The sequence below is a fragment of the Erinaceus europaeus genome, chromosome 13 (genome assembly GCF_950295315.1).
Source record: "Erinaceus europaeus chromosome 13, mEriEur2.1, whole genome shotgun sequence".
Classification (NCBI taxonomy): Eukaryota; Metazoa; Chordata; class Mammalia; order Eulipotyphla; family Erinaceidae; genus Erinaceus; species Erinaceus europaeus.
The window spans coordinates 77,749,769-77,771,112 of record NC_080174.1 but is presented as its reverse complement, the minus strand read 5'-3'; the positions used below and the strand labels follow the sequence as shown (position 1 = coordinate 77,771,112).

The following is a 21,344-nucleotide window of genomic DNA, read 5'->3' as shown; positions in this document are numbered from 1 at the left end:
AACAAGAACAAGAAGAGGAAATAGGGAGCATAAAACACTGGTTTTCCCATGGTGCTCAGAATGGATATCCACAGACATATTGATGTTTCCATTATTTTGAGCTGTGGTCAGTCGAGGTCCTGTAGGCTCAGTAGTAACTTTTATGATTCTCTTAAATACTTAGAAGAGTAAGATTTGAAGTATGATACAAATTAGGATTTTTATATTTTTATATATAATACATTTTTTTTCCACCAGGGTTATCGCTGAGGTTTGGTGTTAAGCACTATGAATCCACTGTTCCTGGCAGCCATTCCCCCCCCCCCCCCATTTTATTTGATAGGACAGAGAGAAATTGAGAAGGGATGGATAAATATAGAGGGAGAGAAAGACACCTGCAAACCTACTTCACCATTCATGAAGCGTCCCCGCGTCCCCACTGCAGGTAGCAAAGTGGGGGCTTGAACCTGTGAAATAATAATAATAATAAGCTTTCTATTGGAGAAATCTATCTCTATGTCAGGGCAAAGACCCAATTAGAGACTATCTAATTAGATGTTTATCATATGAACTGCTTTCACCTCATCTTTTGAGTCTCTTCTCTCTCTCCTTGAAACCCCAGTCCCCGTTATCATTCCTTTGCTCAAATTATGTGCCCTCATTTAGCCTTACTGAGTTTATGATCTGTGGAAACAGCCATTTTACAATCCATATCTATGTGAATTCTTCAATTGTGTTCAGTTCAGTTTGGCTTTTCTCCTACTTATCTGTCTGATGTTAACTTAGTTGCTCCATTAGTCTGAGAGGAATTCAGAGGTCTGGGGGAAATTTCCTCTCTACTATGAGTGTAATACTGGAATGAATTTATAAGGATGATTTCAGTTGCAAGTATTAGCAACTCAGCTCAAATTTGCTTAAGCAAAAGAAATCTGTTGATTCATGCAAATGTAAGGGAAGGGGAATTCTTAGCTTTAGGCAAGGCTGGACCCAAGGACTCAAACAAAGCCAGGTTTTCCTTTGTTTTTCCTTTGTTTTTCCTTTCCTTTCCTTTCCTTTCCTTTCCTTTCCTTTCCTTTCCTTTCCTTTCCTTTCCTTTCCTTTCCTCCCCTCCGCTCCCCTCCCTTCTCCTCCCCTCCCCTCCCCTCCCCCCCCTCCCCCTCCCCTCCCCTCTCCTCTCCTCTCCTTTCCTTTGCAAATTTCTTATCTCTATTTTACTTCAACCTAGCTTCATTTTCCATGCCAGATACTCCAGCCTCATAGTCTCCTAACTTAGGAACTACCCAGAATAATTTCATCTTTTTCAGAAGCCAAGTGGTAGCACATCTGGTAGAACAGACATGTTACAATATGCAAAGACTTGAGTTCAAGTCCCCAGGCCTCAACAGTAGGAGGGAAGCTTCATGAGTGATGATGCTGTACTTCAGGCATTTCTTATTCTCTTCCCATTCTATCTCCCCTTCCCTCTTGATTTCTCTGTCTTTATCCAATGAATAAATAAATAGATTAGATTATTTATTTAAAAAAGAAACTTATCTCCTTCAAATTTCCAAATTGATGGTATGATATTTGAATAGTGCCTTCCCTTCTCTTAATTAATTTTCACATGGAAACTTAGAATGTAGCCATATTAGACACGAAGTTCTTGCCGAATTCAATTAAACTAATGATCTAGGGAGGAAATCATCCTAGACTTAGGATAGGGGCTAAATCTAATGACTGGTTCATTTAAAGGAAGAGAAGACACGACTGGGAAGATAGTTCAACATGTTAGAGCACAGGACTTTTTTTTTTTTTTTTTTGCCTCCAGGGTTATCGCTGGGGCTCAGTGCCTGCACTAGGAATCCACTGCTCCTGGAGGCCATTTTTCCCATTCTGTTGCCCTTGTTGTTGTGCTTGTTGTAGTTGTTATTGTTGTCGTTGGATAGGACAGAGAGAAATGGAGAGAGGAGCGGAAGACAGAGAGGAGGATGGGTGTATGTTACCCAGTCTCCCAGGATCGACAGAGGGACATCACTTTATTTGCCTCCATTTATAAGGGGTCAGTTGGCTAGTGTGACATTTATTGGTTTCCTTCTGTTCTCTGTCTCACTTCTCCACTCCCTTGCTTGCATGTCCTGGGTTCACTTCCTAAAGAAATTCCGTGTACTGGAATCTTTGGTTCATGAACTCGCTCTGAAAGAGCCCTATTTAGACAACACTGAAAAAAAAATACCATGTACATAAGTATGGAGATGTATAGCCATTTCTCAACACATTTAAGAGGTTGTTCAAATTATTCAAGATTCTGATGTCTAGCTCATTGGTCTACAAGGATACCAGGATGTAAATACCCATTTTTTAATTTAAGGTATTGGAATTTAGCAGAGTAGCAACAGATTATCAGTCGTCCCTGTAACTTTCTCACAGACCCACACAGAGCCAGGCACACAGTACACACTGCATAAATATTTTCAAATTAGTAAACTTGTCTACTACATGACACCACATTAAGAATGTTTAATGTTTGCTACTTAATACATGTTCGATAAACATAGTTGAAGGACTCTGGAAAATCAGACTATCTTTGAACAGGCATTGTGCCTCCTGGTGGTGGTTTTGAGTTGGGATACTTTGTAGCCAGTAATTGTGCATTCGTCCACTACAGGATCTTTGGTTTTGGATAAGGTTCAAACAGGGTAGTGAACAGTTTTGGGGGTGGGCAGTGGGGACTTTGGGGAACTGGTGCATGATGGCAGAAAAGAACCCGAGGTGGGGCTGGGAACGTTTTACAGACCTTGTCATGGTGAGATGAGAAATGTTGCCTGTGTGTCAACAACTGGACTGCAAACCCGTAACTCCCCGATAAAATTATTTTTTTTAAAGTTACAAGTTGAGTTATTCACAACAAAAAATTGTAGACCTAGTTAAGATGTCTATAAACAGGAATACTAAACAATGCAGTATAATTTCTTTTTTTAATATTTATTTATTTATTGGATAGAGACAGAAAGAAATTGAGAGGGAAGGGGGGAGACAGGGAGGGAGAAAGACACCTCGTGAGAGACACCTGCAGCACTGCTTCACCATTTGTGAAGCTTTCCCACTGCAGATGCTTGAACTCAGGTCCTTGCGCTTTGTAACATGTTTGCTCAACTGAGTGTGCCACCACCCACCTCCTCTCACCACCTTCCCACTATCTTTTCTTTCTTTTTCTTTTCTTCCTTTTTAATTTTTTTAAAAAATATTTATTTATTTCCTTTTGTTGCCCTTGCTGTTTTATTATTGTAGTTATTATTGCTGCTGTTATTGATGTCGTTGTTGTTGGAGAGGACAGAGAAATGGAGAGAGGAGGGGAAGACAGAGAGGGGTAGAGAAAGAGAGACACCTGCAGACCTGCTTCACCACCTGTGAAGCGACTCCCCTGCAGGTGGGGAGCTAGGGGCTCTATCCGGGATCCTTATGTCGGTCCTTGCGCTTTGTGCCAAGTGTTCTTAATCCACTGTGCTACCTCCTGATTCCCCTTTCTTTTTCTTTCTTTTTTTTTTTTTTAACTTCTTACATCTTTATTTATTTATTGGATAGAGACAGCCAGAAAACAAGATGGAAAGGGGGAGATAGAAAGAGAGAGACAGAGAGAGAGAGACAGAGACTTGAAGCACTGCTTCGCCACTTACAAAGCTTTCCCCCTTGCATGTGGGAGCCAGGGACTCGAACCTGGGTACTTGCACAGTGTAACATATGCACTCAACCAGGTGCACCACCATCCGGCCCCCTGCACTATGTTTTCTACAGAACACCATGGACTAATTCAAATGGACTACATTGATCCACATACAGCAACAGAGAAAATTTCTCCAAGTTATTTTGTTCAAGTGACAAACTGAAAGTCTCAGAAAATAAAAAAAAGCACAATGTCATCATGTAAAGGAAAACTGAATTACACCCTGATGCCTAGCTGATTTTTAAGTTCCTTCCAACCATGAGATTCTGCAGTTCTAAGAAATCAGAGTTTATTGTTCCTTTAAAAAATATATACTGCTTTGACCCATGTGAGAAAACTATAAAAAGTTATGGGGGACATAAAAACCAGCATAAATGGAGATACCTGCCTGGCTCCAGATTGATAGAGTCAGCACTACAAAGTCATATTTCCCCCAATTTAATTTACATTTTAAAATAATAGAAATAGTAAAATCAAGGTCTCAATGTATTTTTGGTAGGAAGGGCTTGGGGAAAAAAAAAAGTAGTCCTCAAGATCATCTTGAAAGTTTGATGTGTAAGAAGAGTCAGAAGAAATATTTTTAAAAATTCATTTTGCTAAATAGGCAAATATGGGGGGGTGGTCAGGCGGTAGTACAGTGGATTGAGCGCACATGGCCCAAAGTTCAAGGACTGGAGTAAGGATCCAGGTTCAAGCCCCCAGCTCCCTGCCTGCAGAGGGGTCACTTCACAAATGGTGAAGCAGGTCTGCAGGTGTCTATGTTTCTCTCTTCTTTTCTGTCTTCCCCACCTCTCTCCATTTCTCTCTGTCTTATCCAACAACGACAACATCAGCAACAGCAATAATAATAACCACAACAATGATAAAACAACAACGGGAACAAAGGGGTATAAAATAGCCTCCAGGAGCAGTGGATTCATCCCCAGCAATAACCCTGGAGACAAAAAAAAAGGGGGGGGCAAATATATACAAATATAGACAGATAGTTGTAGAAATAATAGCTGGGAGTCGGGCGGTAGCGCAGCAGTTTAAGCGCAAGTGGAGCGAAGCACAAGGACCATCATATGAATCCCGGGTAGAGCCCCGGCTCTCTGCCTTCAGGGGAGTCGCTTCACAGGCAGTGAAGAAGGTCTGCAGGTGTCTTTCTTTCCCCCTCTCTGTCTTCCCCTCCTCTCTCTATCTCTCTCTGTCCTATCCAACAACAACGACATTAATAACAACAACAATAAAAATACAAGGGCAACAAAAGGGAATAAATAAATAAAATATTTTTAAAAAGACAAAAAAAAATAGAAATAATAGTTAACTTGTATCTACAACCATAAGAGAACTGCTGCAGCTTCCAATAAAGGGATTGGGATTCAGAGCTCTGCTGGTGAGAATGATGTGCAGTTGTACCGCTGTGACCTTGTAATTTTGTAAATCACTCATAAAAAAATAAAAATAAAGTGAAAAGAGGTTCGTTTTATTTATTAGTGATAGGAGAGAAAGAACCACACATCACTCTGGTGCATACCTCGTCAGGGATTGAATTCAGAAGCTCCTGCTTATTAGGTTAACACTTTCCCCACTGTATCACCTCCAGGACAGAGTCAGACAGTGTTTGAAGATAAAAAAAAAAAATCTATATTGTTAGGTTATATAACAGCAAGAATCATATACTTGTGACAGAACAGTTCTTCTTCTTCTTCTAGCGTTTGCCCTTCTTCCGTAGCCAGTCAACAGCATCAGGTAGAGCCTGATGTAAAGTTTCGAGACCTCCTTTGAATCTGAAGAGGTGGCAGTCGTTGACTAACAGTAAGACCAAGGAGCAAAAAGACAGCGTACAATAACACATGTAGGCATTTATGAGACTTTCGTGTATTAGGAAAGTGATACTTCAGGCCAGTTGGGAAAAGAATGTTTATTTAATAAATTGCAAGGCAGCAGTTAGTTTGGTGGTCCACAGCTCGGGAAGGTTCAAACTGGCGTCTTACATAGAAGTTTCACTGGCCCAATCATTCAGTAAGTAATTGATGCTATATTTCTCTGCACTACCTTATGTCAGAACAAATTTCTGGTAAAGATTTCGGGAAGGGGGTCAGGTTAGTGGTGCATCTGGTACAATGTGCAGGTTGCCATGTGCAAGGCCCCAGGTTCAAGCCCCATGTCTCCACCTGCAGTGGTTAAGCTTTATGAGTGATATTGCAGTCATGCAAGTGTCTTTTTCTTCTTCTTTCCCTTCTCTCTCTCTCTCTCTCTCTCTCTCTCTCTCTCTCTCTCTCTCTTTTTGCCTCCAGGGTTATTGCTGGGGCTCAGTGCCTGCACCATGAATCCACTGCTCCTGGAGGCCATTTTCCCTCCTTTTGTTGCCCTTGTTGTGGTTATTGTTGTTATTGTTGATGTCATTTGTTGTTGGATAGGACAGAGAGAAATGGAGAGAGGAGAGGAAGACAGAGAGGAGGAGAGAAAGACAGACACCTGCAGACCTGCTTCACTGCCTGTGAAGTGACTCCCCTGCAGGTGGGGAGCCGGGCACTCGAACCGGGATCCTTACGCCAGTCCCTGTGCTTAGTGCCAAGTGCCCTTAACCCATTGCACTACCATCCGACCCCTGCAAGTGTCTTTTTAGTTCTATAGCTCTCCCTCTTTATTTATTTCTATTTCAATCTCTAGCAAAAAAAGAAGAAAAGAAAAGGAAAAAGAAGAGGGGGTGGGGATTGGCATCAGGAATGGAGGAGTTATTGTGGTGCAGGAATGGAGACCCAATGGTAAACCTGGTGACAAGAAATAAAAATTAAAAACAAAGTTAACCTGAGAAAAGAATAAAACCATTAAATACAAGAAGAAAATATTGGTAAGTAGACAATCTACTTACCAATTTAGATAAGTGTATCTCAAAGACACCGCAATGAAAAGATGGGTAATCTTTTTTTTGTCTCTATCAAAAAATCAACAATGTCGAAAGAAGCACAAAAGCTTAGGATCTGGGTTAGGTTTGTGGCAATCTGCAAACCATTCTTCTAGTTTCTGAAGAAACAAAGTGGTAAATTAAATGAAGAGATGACAGGACATGGTTGACCACCCCTGAGGCCTCTACAGAAAAAAAGAAAGAAGTCAAACTGGTGAATAGAGAAAAAAAAAAAAAAAAGAAAGAAGAAGAAGAAAGAAGAAATAAAAAAGAAAAAAGAAATAAGCTAAACTTTTGTTGGAGTAAACATGAAGAAGGTGTAATTCTCTGTGATGGGGGTGATTTTCTTTTTTTTTTAATTTGTTTTTATTATCTTTATTTATTTATTGGATAGAGATAGTCAGAAATCAAGAGGAAGGGGGAGACAGAGAAGGAAAGAGACAGAGAGACACCTGCAACCCTGCTTCACCACTCAGAAAGCTTTCCCCCTGCAGGTGGGGTCCGGTGGTTCGAACCTGAGTCCTTGCGCATTGCAACATGTGCGCTCAACCAGGTGCGCCACCAGCCCCGATGGAGCGATTTTCAATTCAGGATCAGCTGTGTCCAGTACTGGGAACAGTTAGGTCCAACACATAGTCAAGGAAAATGAAAAGGCCACTTCAGTCCAGGGACTGCTCGCTTCTTTCTGCCTGCTGAATACGTGAGCTGTACCACGTCCTGTGGCTATCTTGCCTTGTTGTCAACCTGAATCCAAATTAGCAGAAGGTTGGGTTGTCTATTAAGCTTATGTATTAGGTCAAGGGCAAAACCTGTCATCCAGAATTAGAGAATATTATCTCTCTTTAAGGGAAACCGGCCTTATCAATGGGGCCTTTTCTATTCCTGGAAATCATTATCCTACATAGTCTAAACAGTCCTGGGGTCCTTGTTATCTCTGGCAATATGTGTGAGATTCTAAATTGAAATTTATCTTCAAGACCAATTTTTCTATGTGCTAACCTGGTAACTTGTCTATGAGCCTGGGCTGGCTCATTTGAGAGACAGATGTGAATACTGACCTGAGGCACACCTGAGGTGATGAACAAATAAAACTTTAAAAAAAAAATTTCTTAATTACTAAAGCACTTTCCTGCCCAGACCCAAAAGAAATCAGGGAAATAAAAGTGATTACAAGGGGAAAAAAAAAACCCTAATATCATGCTATAAAACCCGACAGTAGGGAGACGGGAGGTAACACAGTGGGTTAAGCACACTTGGCGCAAAGCACAAGTACCAGCATAAGAATCTTGGTTGAGTCCCCGACTCCCCACCTGCGGGGGAGTCGCTTCACAGGCGGTAAAGCAGGTCTGCAGGTGTCTGTCTTTCTCTCCCCCTGTCTTCCCCTCCTCTCTCCATTTCTCTCTGTCCTATCCAACAATGACGACAACAATAATAACTACAACAATAAAAAACAACAAAAGGGAATAAATTAAAAACAAAAAACTTGACAGTAAGGGCTGTGTGTATGTTGCCGTGAAAGGTAGTAAAACAAGTCTGCCTCTTAATTCTTGAGAATTATTCTTTCCTTTAACTCAGTGTTAACAGCCCAGTGCTTCTTGTGGGGTATGTGAATGAAAGTTTTCAAAGCAGCTTCCCCTCTAAAGAGAACTGAGTTGCTTTCTGTTGTGTTCTCTGGAAACAGACTCTAAGGTAAGTGTTAGTATGCAAGTCTGTTGACAGGGGTTGAGTTGGTATCCTTAGGATTAAAGGATATAAGGAAATAAAGGGGAAAGAAGTGGGTTGAGGAAGAAGTGGAGTTTCTCAATCAATCCCATATAGAAATCTGGAACTGTGGTCCAGGAGGTGGTGCAGTGGGTAAAGCACTGGACTCTCAAGCATGAGGTCCTGAGTTCAATTCCTGGCAGCACATGTACCAGAGTGATGTCTGGTTCTTCCTGTCTCTCCTTCTATTTTTCTTATTAATCAATATATATATATATATTGCCTCCAGGATTATCGATGGGACTTGGTGCCTACATAACGAATCCACTGCTCCTGGAGGCCATTTTTCCCCACTTTTGTTGGCCTTGTTGTTATTGTTGCCATTGATGTTGTTGTTGGATAGGACAGAGAGGAATTGAGAGAGATGGGGAGACAGAAAGGGGGAGAGAAAGACAGACACCTGCAGACCTGCTTCACTGCTTGTGAAGCGACCCTCCTGCAGGTGGGGAGCTGAGGGCTCCAGCTGGAATCCTCACTGGTCCTTGCGCTTTGCACCATGTGCTCTTAACCTGCTGTGCTACCAACCAACCCCATGAATAGATACAATATTAAAAAAAAAAAAATCTAGAGCCTGGGTGGCCAGGGAAAACTGCCCTGAATAAGGGCAGTGACCTGGCCTTTGTACACCTAAATTAACCAGTCATAGAGTATGTGCTGTCTCTGGAAAGAAGGTCTATTGTTTGATGAGGCAGGTATCATTAACCAAGGGAAATATCTAAAGAGAAAGGCAGGTGAATTTCCCTGGTCAACTTTAGAGGAATAAAAGAAGAGCCCAAAGCAAGTGAACATGAAGACTGAATCTTTTGTCTGAAGTTAGGAGATCAACCAGAGGTTTAGGTTTCATGACACTCCGAGAGGACAGATCACAGAAAAAGGCAATAGAGAATGAAGAAGGACCCCCTAAAAAAGTTGAAGGGAGCTCCTCTCTAGAGGCTAAGAATGATGGGAAGAGAGGAGGATGGTGAGATGATGGTAAAAGGACTGGTGGTGACACTGTACAGGAGATGGATGCCAGCATCTAGAAGCAACAGGTTTGATCCAAAAGAAGTTGTAATTAAGGTCACACACGCAAAGACCTGAGGGCAGCCTTAGGATGGGGACTGATCCGCAGGGCATAAATGGTCCTGGGAGAAAAACAGATGCAGTCTCTCAAACCTAAGGAAGCAGGCAAGACTGGAAGGGAAAGAGCCTGAAAGTTATGGCCCTTTGCTCAATTCTCTGATCTGCCACAGTTTTCAGATTCAAACCAGAGAACTACTGACAAATAAGGAGGTGACCGAGCCCCTAGGAAGACGAATCTTGTTACACTGAAATAACTATTTATTGCACTACTACTTACTCTCTGACCTAGGATCTTTTTCTCACTATGTAGTGGAGAAAATGGTACCTTTCACAAGGTCTGAAAGAGTCATACTACTCAGAATCCCAATGCTGTCATGGCCTCTCTGTAAGGGTGGGAGGTTTGGGAGTCAGGTATGAAGAATTCTGGATAACGTCTAGCTTGCAGTGAGAATATGGGTCCATGAGGACATTGGTGATCATTTCCCCTGTCTCTGAGTGCATATGTATAATTAAGAATATATATATTAAAATATATGTACGTACACACAAATGCTTTTGGCCGTTGGGACAACCTCCACATTAGGTCCTTGGCTTAGAGCTCTCACAGTGGAGAAGACCAAGTAGAAACTTTTGAAGGAGTGGTTACTCCTTCCTTGTAAAGTCAAGATAAAGGAGGGTGGGAGGAAAGAGCATAATGGTTATGCAAAAGACTCTCATGCCTGAGGCTATGAGGTCTCCAGTTCAATCCCCAGCACCACCATAAACCAGAGCTGATACAATCTCTCCCTGTATCTCATTAAAATAATGTAAATACAACATTTAAAAAATGAAGTCAAGATAGACATTCAAAACCAGCATTTCATCCAAGGGTACAGGGCAATGATGGTGGAGACCAGTGTCACCACTGAACACCTGAAGGATGCAGGGGTCGTCACCCTATCCACTCTCCATTTAATTTGCTACTCTGCTTCTTCAGAAGCCAGGGGGAATGGTTGACGGACTGCTGCCAACTTAATCAAGATCACAGGATTTTGTGCCTCCTCTGCGATCCATCATAGTTCAAAAGGATCTGGACCACTTAGGCATCTCAATGGTCATCACATCTGTCTCTTACACCAATGGATGGCATCCTGCTGTAGTGAACATGTAATCCTAAACCCTAGTAACTATAGTAACCATAGTGTGCCTGCATAGTGTGATAAGACAGAAACATATGTATAAGACATCAGCCCAAACCTAGTTGCCCAATGGAAATGTAACCTTAAAACCAGAGGCAAGCTAAATACAAGTAAAGGCTCAAAAATCAGCTGGATGAAGCACTTCCATCATTACTGACAGGATGCTGCCCAGTGTGGCTAAAAACTTAAAGCACATGCGGCTAGCCTAAGTAACAGCTTCCCCAGCTCCTGGGCCCCTCGCTAATCCTGTCTGCCAGTAGACAAATGGACCTCCTCCTGGCAACACAGCGGGTGGTTGACTGTGTGATTGTGTGAATTGTGTGACCTTTCTCTGGCATCTAAAAATAAGTAAAAAAAAATATTGCTTAACCCCGACACACCCTCAGAGTGAGTCCTTGCTCTAATTCCTTTGCTCAAGACACCTGCTAATTGGGCAGGAGGAGGAAGAGGTAGCTCACATGTAAAACTCATACATGCATTTTAGAAGGTGGAGATAAAATCCATGATGAACTGCCACTTTGGCTCTCAGGTCAATGGTCTTCCAGGAAAGTTTCTTGACAGTAAAAGGCAAATCATAAAATGTAGATCATCGGGGCTCCACGGTATCCCCTGGTTGAGCAGGGGGAAAGCTTTGCAAATGGTGAAACTGTTCTATAGGCATCTCTTCCTCCCTATCTCCCCATACCCTCTTGATTTCTGGCTGTCTCTACCTAATAAATATAGATAATAGAAAAATAGATAAAATAAAATATGGGTAATCAAGATATAAGAAAAATACTTAAAAACCCTCTAAAAGAGATATTTAGAATTGTTTATGGGAGTTCGGTGGTAGCGCAGCGGGTTAAGCGCATGTGGCGCAAAGCACAAGGACTGGCTTAAGGATTCCGGTTTGAACCCCTGGCTTCCCCACTTGTAGGGGAGTCTCTTCACAACCGGTGAAGCAGGTCTGCAGGTGTCAGTCTTTCTCTTCCCCTCTTCTCTCCATTTCTCTTTCTAACAATGACGACATCAATAACAACAACAATAAAACAATAAGGGCAACAAAAGGGAATAAATAAATATTAGAATTGTTTGTAGTATTTATATCCTCCAAGTGTGTGTGTGTGTGTGTGTGTGTGTAAAGTGAAATGTAAGGGGGCCTGGTGGTGGCGCACTGGGTTAAGTGCATATAGTACCAAGTGTGAGCCCTTGCCTCCCAAGGTGAATGCAGAAGTGGTGAAGCAGGTCTGTAGGTATCTTTCTCACTCTCTCTATCTTCCCCTTCTCCCTCAATTTCTCTGTTCTGTCCTGTGAAAAAAAAAGGAAAAAAAAAAAAAAAGGAAAAAATGGCCTCCAACACAGTGGATTCATAGTGCAGGCACTGAGGCCCTGTGATAACCCTGGAGGCAATAAATATATAAATAAAATAAATAAATAAATAAAGTGAATTGTAACAAACTGATTAATATGCAATCCTAGTACACAATGATACCTGGTACGTCTTTATTTAATTTTTTTATTGTCTACTTTTTTCTTTTAACTTTTTTTTTCATTTTTTTAATATTTATTTTATTTATTTATTCCCTTTTGTTGCCCTTATTGTTTTATTGTTGTAGTTATTATTGTTGTTGTCGTCATTGTTGGATAGGACAGAGAGAAATGGAGAGAGGGAGGGGAAGACAGAGAGGAGGAGAGAAAGATAGACACCTGCAGACCTGCTTCACCGCCCGTGAAGCGACTCCCCTGCAGGTGGGGAGCCGGGGTTCGAACCGGGATCCTTATGCCGGTCCTTGTGCTTTGCGCCACCTGCGCTTAAGCCGCTGCGCTACATCCCGACTCCCCTTTTAACTTTTTTTTATCCTCTACCTTTTCTTATTGTGAAATAAACTCCATGAAAATTGGGTCTTTTGTCTACTTTGTTGCCACATCTCTGTCATCTAAAACATTTGGTGTTCAATAATTTTTGGTAGAATTAAGTGTGCCAAAGGTATGGTCACATTTCCCACTAACTACAAGAAAAAAAAAATCAAAAAAGATGAAGCTCGACTTCATCTTGTATAAACGTGTCTCTCTCGAGTCATGTGAAAGTAGGGATGTCCTCACATTCCAAAAGAGACTTGTATCACTGAAGTTACAGAAACCCCCCAAAAAAACAAAAACAGAAACAAGACACCTCAGTCTTGAGCCATCCTCAGGTCTCTCTTTCCTTTCGGCCAGCCCATACTGCTTTAGAATTCACAAAAGAGACCGAGCCCTACTTCGATCATTATTTAGATGACCCTTGTTCAGACGACTTGTTTTCCAAGTACATGATGAATTAAATGAAGACATTCCCCGGAAAGCAACCCAATCCAGAGCCACATCCCTCATCCTCCCACGCGGGGGCGGTAGAGCGCCACAGTCCACGCTGGACGCCGCGCTCCCTGGGAGACGCGAAGAGGGCGGGTGCACTGAGCGCCCGGAGTGGGAGGAGCTAGGCGCGCGCGCACGGGCAGGTCCCAGCGGAGGGCAGGAAGTGAGGAGGTGGGGCTTCAGGGTGCGAGTCTGCGCATGCGCCCTCGGCCGCGCGCGCCCGGCGGCGGGGGTCCCAGGGATCTGGCTGTGTTCTCAGTGCTGCTCGGTCTGTCCAGTGGAGACGTCTTTTCCTTTCTTTCCCGAGCAGGGTCGGTCGCGAGCATTAGGGGCAAGGGCGGGAAGGGTGGAATGGGGAACCTGGAGAGGCTCCGGGTGAGGAAGGGGCAGCTTTGAGCAGTGGGGGAAGCGGGAAGGAGGGGCGCCCGGAGCCGGGTGATGGTGGACCAGGTGCTCTCCTCCCTCTCCTGCTGCGGGCAATGCCCGGACCCCTCCCCAGCCAGCTGGCAGCTTGCAAAGTGGAGAAGTGGGTTGCTTTCTGGGAAGACAGATCCCCTCCACCTCCCCCCGCGCTTTCTTTCTCCTTATAGCACCCCCTCTCTATGCCCACCCCCCCAAAAAGTCTTATTTCTCATGCACACCAAGCTGCGTGCCCCCCTCCACCCTCCAAAGCCTCTTCTAGCTGCTTAAGTAAGGCGTCTGCAGCGTCAGGACCACTCTGCTCAGTTTCCTTTTTTCTTTCTTTTTTTAAATTACATTTATTTATTTACTTGAGAGATACAGAAATTGAGAGGGGAGGAGGAGAGACAGAGACACCTGCAGCACAGCTTCACCAGTTGGAAGCTCTCCCTCTGCAGGTGGGGACCGGGGGCTTGAACCTGGGTCCTTGCGCCTGTGACATGTGCGCTCAACCATGTGTGCCCCTCCCCATGCTCAAAGTCACCAACAATCAGAGAAATTCAAGTAAAGGACAGCACTTAATAAGTTTCCTTCTTCTCCTTCTTTCTCTCCCCCCCTCCCTTCTTTCACCGGAGCTCTGCTCAGCTCTGGTTAATGGTAGTGTTGGGAACTGAAAACTGAAGCTGGGCCCTTGGAGCTTCTGGAATGAAAGTCTTTTTTGCATAGCCACTGTGCTATCTCCCCGGCACTGTGTCCGGACCACTCTGTACACCTGCTCACCCTGGAAATAGAAACAGCAAAAAGTTTTTTTGTTGTTGTTTTGTTTTTGTGCCTGAACTTATCAGCATACACTTTTGTGTGTGTGTGTGTGTGTGTAGGGGGAGGAGTCAAAGTAATTTCTTCCTGCACTTGTCTTCGAAAGTCACTTCTCATAAGTATTTAAATAATGTCGTCTGCGGTAAGGAAAAGGAGTATTGAGTTTCTCATATGGGAGATGAAAACAGTTCATTGTGTGTGTGTGGCGGGGGGGGGGGGATTCTGGGCTTGAGCTGTACTGACTGTGATCAGTGACATCCAGTCCTCTCTGAAGGGGTGTAGGCTCCTATCCATTATGGGGGAGGGCGGTCTGACATTGGGAAACTTAAGAAGCAGATCTGTTGCCTTCCAGTTTATTATTATTGTTATCATTATTTTTAAAGCCTTCCATCATGTGTGTACTTTGCTGGAGTGATTATTTTGAAGTCCATGTCCTGTTTTTGCCAATCTGACAGTTGTTTCCATAGAAACTCGAGAAGCAGCCGTGATATTCAGCTTTGTTGTTAAAACTGTCTTCCAGGCTTCAGCTGTGAGTGCCACTGAGTGCTGGGTACTTGCTCATTCTGAGATGGTACTTAAACAATTAAGGATCTGAAATGTTCTTAGAGGCTAACACTCCAAAATTGTTTAATTTTCTCACATCATTAATTTAGTAATCTTAGAAGTCTGCCGGCTATGTTTGTTGACCTGCTCTAGTTCTTAGAAGAGGAAGAAGCAGCCCAGATTCTTCCTTATACTCTGTAGACCAGTGATTGGCTCTTTGAAAATGTATAAACAGATTTCTGTTCCCATTTTTTCACCTTTTTTTAAAGGATAAACCAGGGGATTACAATATATCAGGCGCTATTTCGGTTGTAAATGACACTTGATTGTCAGTGATATAAATAAGTTTTTTTTTTTTTTTTAAACTTATGCTTCGGGGCTCTTGCTTATTATACCTTCTGTGTCAGAGACTTGAGAGATGAACAGAAATTTGAGTCGATTGTGAGCATCACTAACGAGTGTAAATAGATTCTTAGAGCTTTTCTGAGAGGTGTTAGGAAGTCAGTGAGTCTGGAGTTTAGTGATGGCTGGAGGAGGGTTGGGGAAAATACCTAGAGAACTAGTAGGAGTATTGAGGGCCTGGCCTCTTATATTTTCATTTTTTAGTATTTTTACTTACTATTTGATAGTTATAGAAACTGAGGTGGGGATAGAGAGGGAGTCAGAGAGACCCCTGTAGTCCTGCTTCACCACTCATGAAGCTTCCCCCCTGCAGGTGAGGACCAGGGGGAAACCTTTTTTCCTTGAACCTTCCTCCTTGCACACTAATCCCTCATCGTTTATTAAGGCCCATGAAAATAACAAAAACAGGTGCTTTTTATTGGTTTAGGGACTTTCCAAACTAGTGTACCTGTAAATGTTTAAATAGCACTGAAACAATAAGGTAGAAATAGGAAATTCTTCACAACCACTATCCTGCCTCACAGAATAATCACTGAATGTTTCCATGTGTTGCTCTTACTCACACACAGTATACATATCTATTTTTCTCATTACTCTTTCTATAGATTGGGTAGAGATTTTTGTTTTGACTCCTGTAGTGCAAAACATCTGCAGTGGTGTCGGGCCTATTGTAGTCACTTACTAATTATATAATGAATTCAGAGATCAGAAACTGAGTGAAGTTGTGTATGTGTGTGTGTGTGTTTGTAAAGGTGGTTAAAAACTAATTTGAAATTAGTTGCCAGGTTTTAAAATTACTAACTTTTGTGTAAAATCTGATCTTGTTTTAAGGTGACATTAAACCCAAATGGCAGTGAACTTGTATTACCAGTGCATGAACCTGTCTTTGCTGACGTCAGTATAGCTTTGGTGACGGTCACCTGTTTGGCCCCTCAGCCCTGTGCTGCCTAGTACAGTCACGACATACAGTCATTTGGATGTTGTTTTTTTTCCTAGTCTGCACTCTAGGGCTTCACTATACACAGCTGATTTTCTCAGAGAGGGACAGACACCACAGCACTGAAGCTTGCCCTAGTGTGGTGAGGGCTGAACTCAGATTCAAAATTTGGAAATGGAAAAGCAGGCACCCTCCCAAGTGAGCAATCTTGCTGGCCCAAATTACTTAATTTAATAACAATAATACTATTAGTTTATTTTTATTGCCACCAGGGTGATTACTGGGACTTCGTGCTTGCACAGTCAATCAATCCATCACTCTCGGCAGCCATCCTCCCACCCCCTTTCTCTTTGATAGAGACATTGACAGGAAAGGGGGAAATAGATCGATACACCTGCAGCACTTCTTCACTTTCTCATGAAACCTCCCCTATAGGTGAGACCCCGGGGCTTGAACCCAGCCCCTTGTGTTCTGTAACATGTATACTCTACTGGGCCCACCACTGCCTCATCCATTTTAAAGTTTTTTGTTTTTAAAATGTAAGTGAAAATGTTAATTTTCCGTCACACTGCTTGCGTGTAGGGTGCTCCGTAGTGGGCTAGTGACACAGCTCATTTGGATACTAAGCAGCTTTGCCGTGTATACGACCGTGTTGGAGCCAGACCCCTACTGGCTTGAAGGAAGCTTTGATGATGCCATCGCTTCCACTGTCTCTCTCTGCCTCTTATCAAAAATGAATTAATAAGTAAAACAAAATGTTCAGCGGCTACATATAGGAGCTGCTGTATGGGACAGCGTAGACCCAGAAGAACATGGCCTTTTCCAGAAAGTTGTTTTTTGTTTTTTTTTGGTCTCCAGGGCTGTTGCTGGGGCTGGGTGTCTGCACTATGAATCCACTGCTTTTGGAGGCCATTTTTCCCCTTTTGTTGCCCTTGTTTTTGTTCTTGTTGTTATTGCTGTTGTTGGATAGGACAGAGAGAAATCGAGGGAGGAGGTGAAGACGGGGAGAGAAAGATAGACATCTGCAGACCTCCTTCACCGCCTGTGAAGTGACACCACCACAACCCCCCCCCCCTGCCAGGAGTGGGGGGATCAGACTGGGTTTTTTGAGCTGGTTCTTGGGCTTTGCACTATGTGCACTTAACCTGATGCACTACCTTCTGGCCCCCTTCTAGAAAGTTCTATTGGACAGTGCTACCTTACTTACACATTTAACTTTATAATTCCCGCCAGTCTTTTGCAGATGATACTGCTATTAAAAATAGATGCCTTTATCCTTAAACATCCCCCCTTTTTTTTATTGTTGTTGTAGTTGTTGTTGTTATTGATGTCATTGTTAGGACAGAGAGAAATGGAGAGAAGAGGGGAAGACAGAGAGGGAGAGAGAAAGATAGACACCTGCAGACCTGCTTCACCACTTGTGAAGTTTTCCCCCTGCAGGTGGGGAGCCAGGGGCTTGAACTGGGATCCTTAAGCTGGTCCTTGCACTTCCCGCCACCTGCCCTTAACCTGCTGCTCTACTGTCGGACTCCCAACATCTCCATTTTTCAAGTGTTGTGATATTTAGCAGTGTATGGTTTTATGAGACTTGGGGTGAGAGGGAGGATTCCATTGTCAGACTGCCATTGCTTCAGCTCTAGTTTTTTGGGGGAAGAATTGGGAAGGCTATGGGTTGGTGATGAGATAAGCCGGAGAGCAGGAGATGTGTAGTGATCTGTACTCTAAGGTCACGGGTCTTTGGCGGGGCTAGATTGAAGGACTGAGACCGAATCGATATCGTTGACTTAATGTGGGCTGAAGTCCTTTGGATGCTAAAGTCATGTGGGTGTCATGTAGCACTGGAGCTTATTTAATGTTGAAAATTGGGAGTATGACATTGGAAAGGTTAGAGTGAACTTTCAGCTAGATTCTATAAATAACTTGTGTATACTATTAAATTACTAGATCGTTGATGAAATAAATGTTTAATCCCATATATATATATATATATATTTCTTTATTGGGGAATTAATGGTTTACAGTCTGTAGCAAAATACAGTAGTTTGTACATGCGTAACATTTCTGTTTTCCACATAACAATTCAAGCCCCACTAGGTCCTCTGCCATCATGTTCCGAGGACCTGAGCCCTCCCCTCCACCCCAGAGTCTTTTACTTGGGTTCACTTTTTTTTTCTTTCTTTCAAGATAGGGATTTCATAAAAACAGGGAATTATTTTAGGAATAAGGCTCATGACATTCAACAAAATGTAGAAAGCCACAGCAGGTGGGGACTCCCCCACTCCCAAAACCCTTGCTCTTTTGTTTCTTTCCACATGTTGATTCCATTCTTCCTGTCCAAAGACTTCTTTTATAGAGGTTTCTGCTTGCACGCCTTGCTTGCATTTTGCTTTGTGTTGCCATAGCACCAACGACAGACAGCAACAGTTTATACTTGCTCTTCTATTCCTGTGCCTGACACAAAACTCTTTTCAGTGTCCGGTATCCATTCCTAGCTGTGCAGCCAGTAGTAAGGGGCAGAATGACAAACAGGGCAGGCTAGACCTGTCTGCATACTTGAGGCTCAAGGTGTGCTTTAAAAGGAGTGACTGGGCAAGTGTCTGATGTTTGTGGACTGCAGTAAAAGGAAGGAAGTAGTTTTTCTTATCCTTTTTTTTTTTTTTTTTTCAGAGTACTGCTCAGGTCTGGTTTATGGTGGTGGTGGTGGTGGTGGTGGGGGCGATTGACTTAAGGACTTGGGAGCTTCAGGCCTGAGAGTCTCTTTGTATAACCTCTGCGATCTCTTCCCCATCCTTGTTTTGATTTCTGATAGAAGATTCTACACTTCTTTCCCATTTATTTATTTTTTCTGCATCTACTGAAATGGCATGAAAAGAAGTCACCTGTGTGAACTTCTCTGCTCCTGGTGGATATCCGTAAGCAAATGCACGCACACTTAGTAAGAAGCTGTATTTTATTGTCTTTTAATAGTCTTATCTGGATGCTTTTTTATTTTCTGCTGTATCTGGAATTCACTCTACCATCTAGCCAATGAAGAAGATCCTCAGGTAATGATTTTGAAAGAATATCCAATCTTGTTATTTTACCTTTTTTTTTTTAAAAAAAAATATTTATTCCCTTTTGTTGCCCTTGTTGTTTTATTGTTGTTGATATTGATGTCCACGTTGTTGGATAGGACAGAGAGAAATCGAGAGAGGAGGGGAAGACAGAGGGGGAGATAAAGAGAGACATTTGCAGTCCTGCTTCACTGCCTGTGAAGCAACTCCATTGCAGGTGGGGAGCTGGGGGCTCGAACCGGGATCCTTAAACCCGCAGCGCTACCGCCCGACTCCCTATTTTACCTCTTTTTAAGGGACTCTCCAAAGAAAGAAAACTGGAAAGCATCAGAACTGTCAGTTGTCAGCCTGGACTCTTGCCAGTTTGAAATTTGTAGTAATTGGGAGTCGGGCGGTAGCGCTGCGGGTTAAGTGCATGTGGCACAAAGCAAAAGGACCCGCATAAGGATCGCAGTTGGAGCCCCTGGCTCCTCACCTGCCAGGAAGTCGCTTCACAGGCAATGAAGCAGGTCTGCAAATGTCTCTCTTGCTCCCCCTCTCTGTCTTCCCCTCCTGTCTCCATTTCTCTCTGTCCTATCCAACAACGATGACATCAATAACAACAATAATAACTACAGCAATAAAACAACAAGGGCAAAGAAAGGGGATAAATAAATGTTTTTTAAAAAGAAAAGAAATTGGTAGTAATTAAAAGTAAGAGCTAGTTTGAGATCAGTGTTTACTTCATACTTCTTATTCACATGCATTCGTAATGCAAAGGCAAATTTATAAAGTCACACTAATTTGAGTAGTTTTCAAATAGTTTGTTATAGAGATATTACTGTGGTTTTGGTGACTTTTCAAAAATTGCTTTGGATCAGCGTAGCTCTAGTTTTATGAAATGAGTTGAAAAAGCTTCCTCTCTTGAATTTCCTAGAAGAGTTTGTATAGAATTTTATTATAGTTTTTAAGATTATCTTTATTGGGTAGAGACAGCCAGAAATCAAGAGGGCAGAGGGAACATAGTTTTCTTTACTATTTTCTCTCTTTTTTTTATTTGATAGGACAGAAGAGAAATCAAGAGGGGAGGGGCAGATAGGAAAGAGAGAAAGAGATACACCCGGCCGGGTGGTGACCTACCTGCATAGCGCATATGTTACAATGTGCAAGAACCCAGGTTCAGCCTCCCCCCCCCCCACTACCTGCAGGAGGTGAGGCAGTGCCACAGGTCTCTCGCTGTCTCCCTACCTCTCAATTTCTGGCTGTCTCTATCCAACAAAAAAAGATTTAAAAAAGAGAGACAGAGACACCTGCGGCTCTGTGTCACTGCTAATGGAATGTTCTTCCCTGCAGGTGGGCACCAGGGACTTGAACCTGGGTCCTTGATCATGATAATGTGTACAGTCAAATGGGTACACCACTGCTCGGCACCTAGAGTTATTACTAATTCTTACTGAAATGTTTGGGAAAACTCCTCACTGGATTAATTTGGTCCTGGAATTTTCTTTTGGCAAGATTGAAAAACAAACAAACAGATACAGGACTTTTTAGATTATATCTATGTATTTTTAAAATTTTTTTTACTTGTTTATTTTCCCTTTTGTTGCCCTTGTTTTTTATTATTGTTGTAGTTATTGTTGTTGTTATTGATGTCGTCGTTGTTAGATGGGACAGAGAAATGGAGAGAGGAGGGGAAGACAGAGGGAGAGAGAAAGAGAGACACCTGCAGACCTGCTTCACTGCCTGTGAAGCGACTCCCCTGCAGGTGAGGAGCTGGGGGCTCGAACTGGGATCCTTATACCGTCCTTGCGTTTTGTGCCACGTGCGCTTAACCCGCTGTGCTATCGCCTGACTCCCATATCTATGAATTTTGAGTGAGCACTGGGCAATGTGTTTCAGGTCATTTACCAGTTTCATCTATGATGTCAAGTTTATGATTTTTATTGGTTTTAAGGAATTTGATAGACTGGGGAGATAGATGGCTCAGTGGTTGAGCGCTGGACTCCCCTTCCTCAGGTCCCAGAGGTCCCAGGTTCAGTCCCTAGCATGGCCACATGCCGGAGCTAAGCAGTGCTCTAGTATCTCTCTCATATAAAATTACATAATTAAAAAAACTCAGAAATTTTATTCTGATATGATATACTTTGGAGTAGATACTTTTGTTTCTTTTTTTTACATTTATTTATTTATTTATTTATTCTCCCTTTTGTTGCCCTTGTTTTTTTTTAAATTTTTTTAATATTCATTTATTTATTTCCTTTTTGTTGCTCTTGTTGTTTTTATTGTTGATGTCGTCATTGTTGGATAGGACAGA

The 21,344-nt window shown here is 42.6% G+C and overlaps 1 protein-coding gene across 10 annotated transcripts in view; it reads left to right on the top strand.

Annotated features, from left to right (window-relative positions):
- Positions 1–13,093: 13,093 nt before the first annotated feature.
- OMA1 (OMA1 zinc metallopeptidase) overlaps positions 13,094–21,344 on the top strand; it is a 180,012-nt gene continuing 171,761 nt past the window's right edge. Inside the window, exons 1-2 of one of the 10 annotated variants that reach the window (XM_060206278.1) lie at positions 13,097–13,169; positions 18,811–18,933. In XM_060206278.1, coding sequence (XP_060062261.1) covers positions 18,919–18,933 — 15 coding nt within the window. In that variant the 5' untranslated portion in view covers positions 13,097–13,169; positions 18,811–18,918. Of the gene's footprint in view, positions 13,213–18,807; positions 19,043–21,344 lie in introns of those variants that run through there. The other 9 variants (XM_007522716.3, XM_060206280.1, XM_060206277.1 and 6 more) reach the window with 9 other exon arrangements.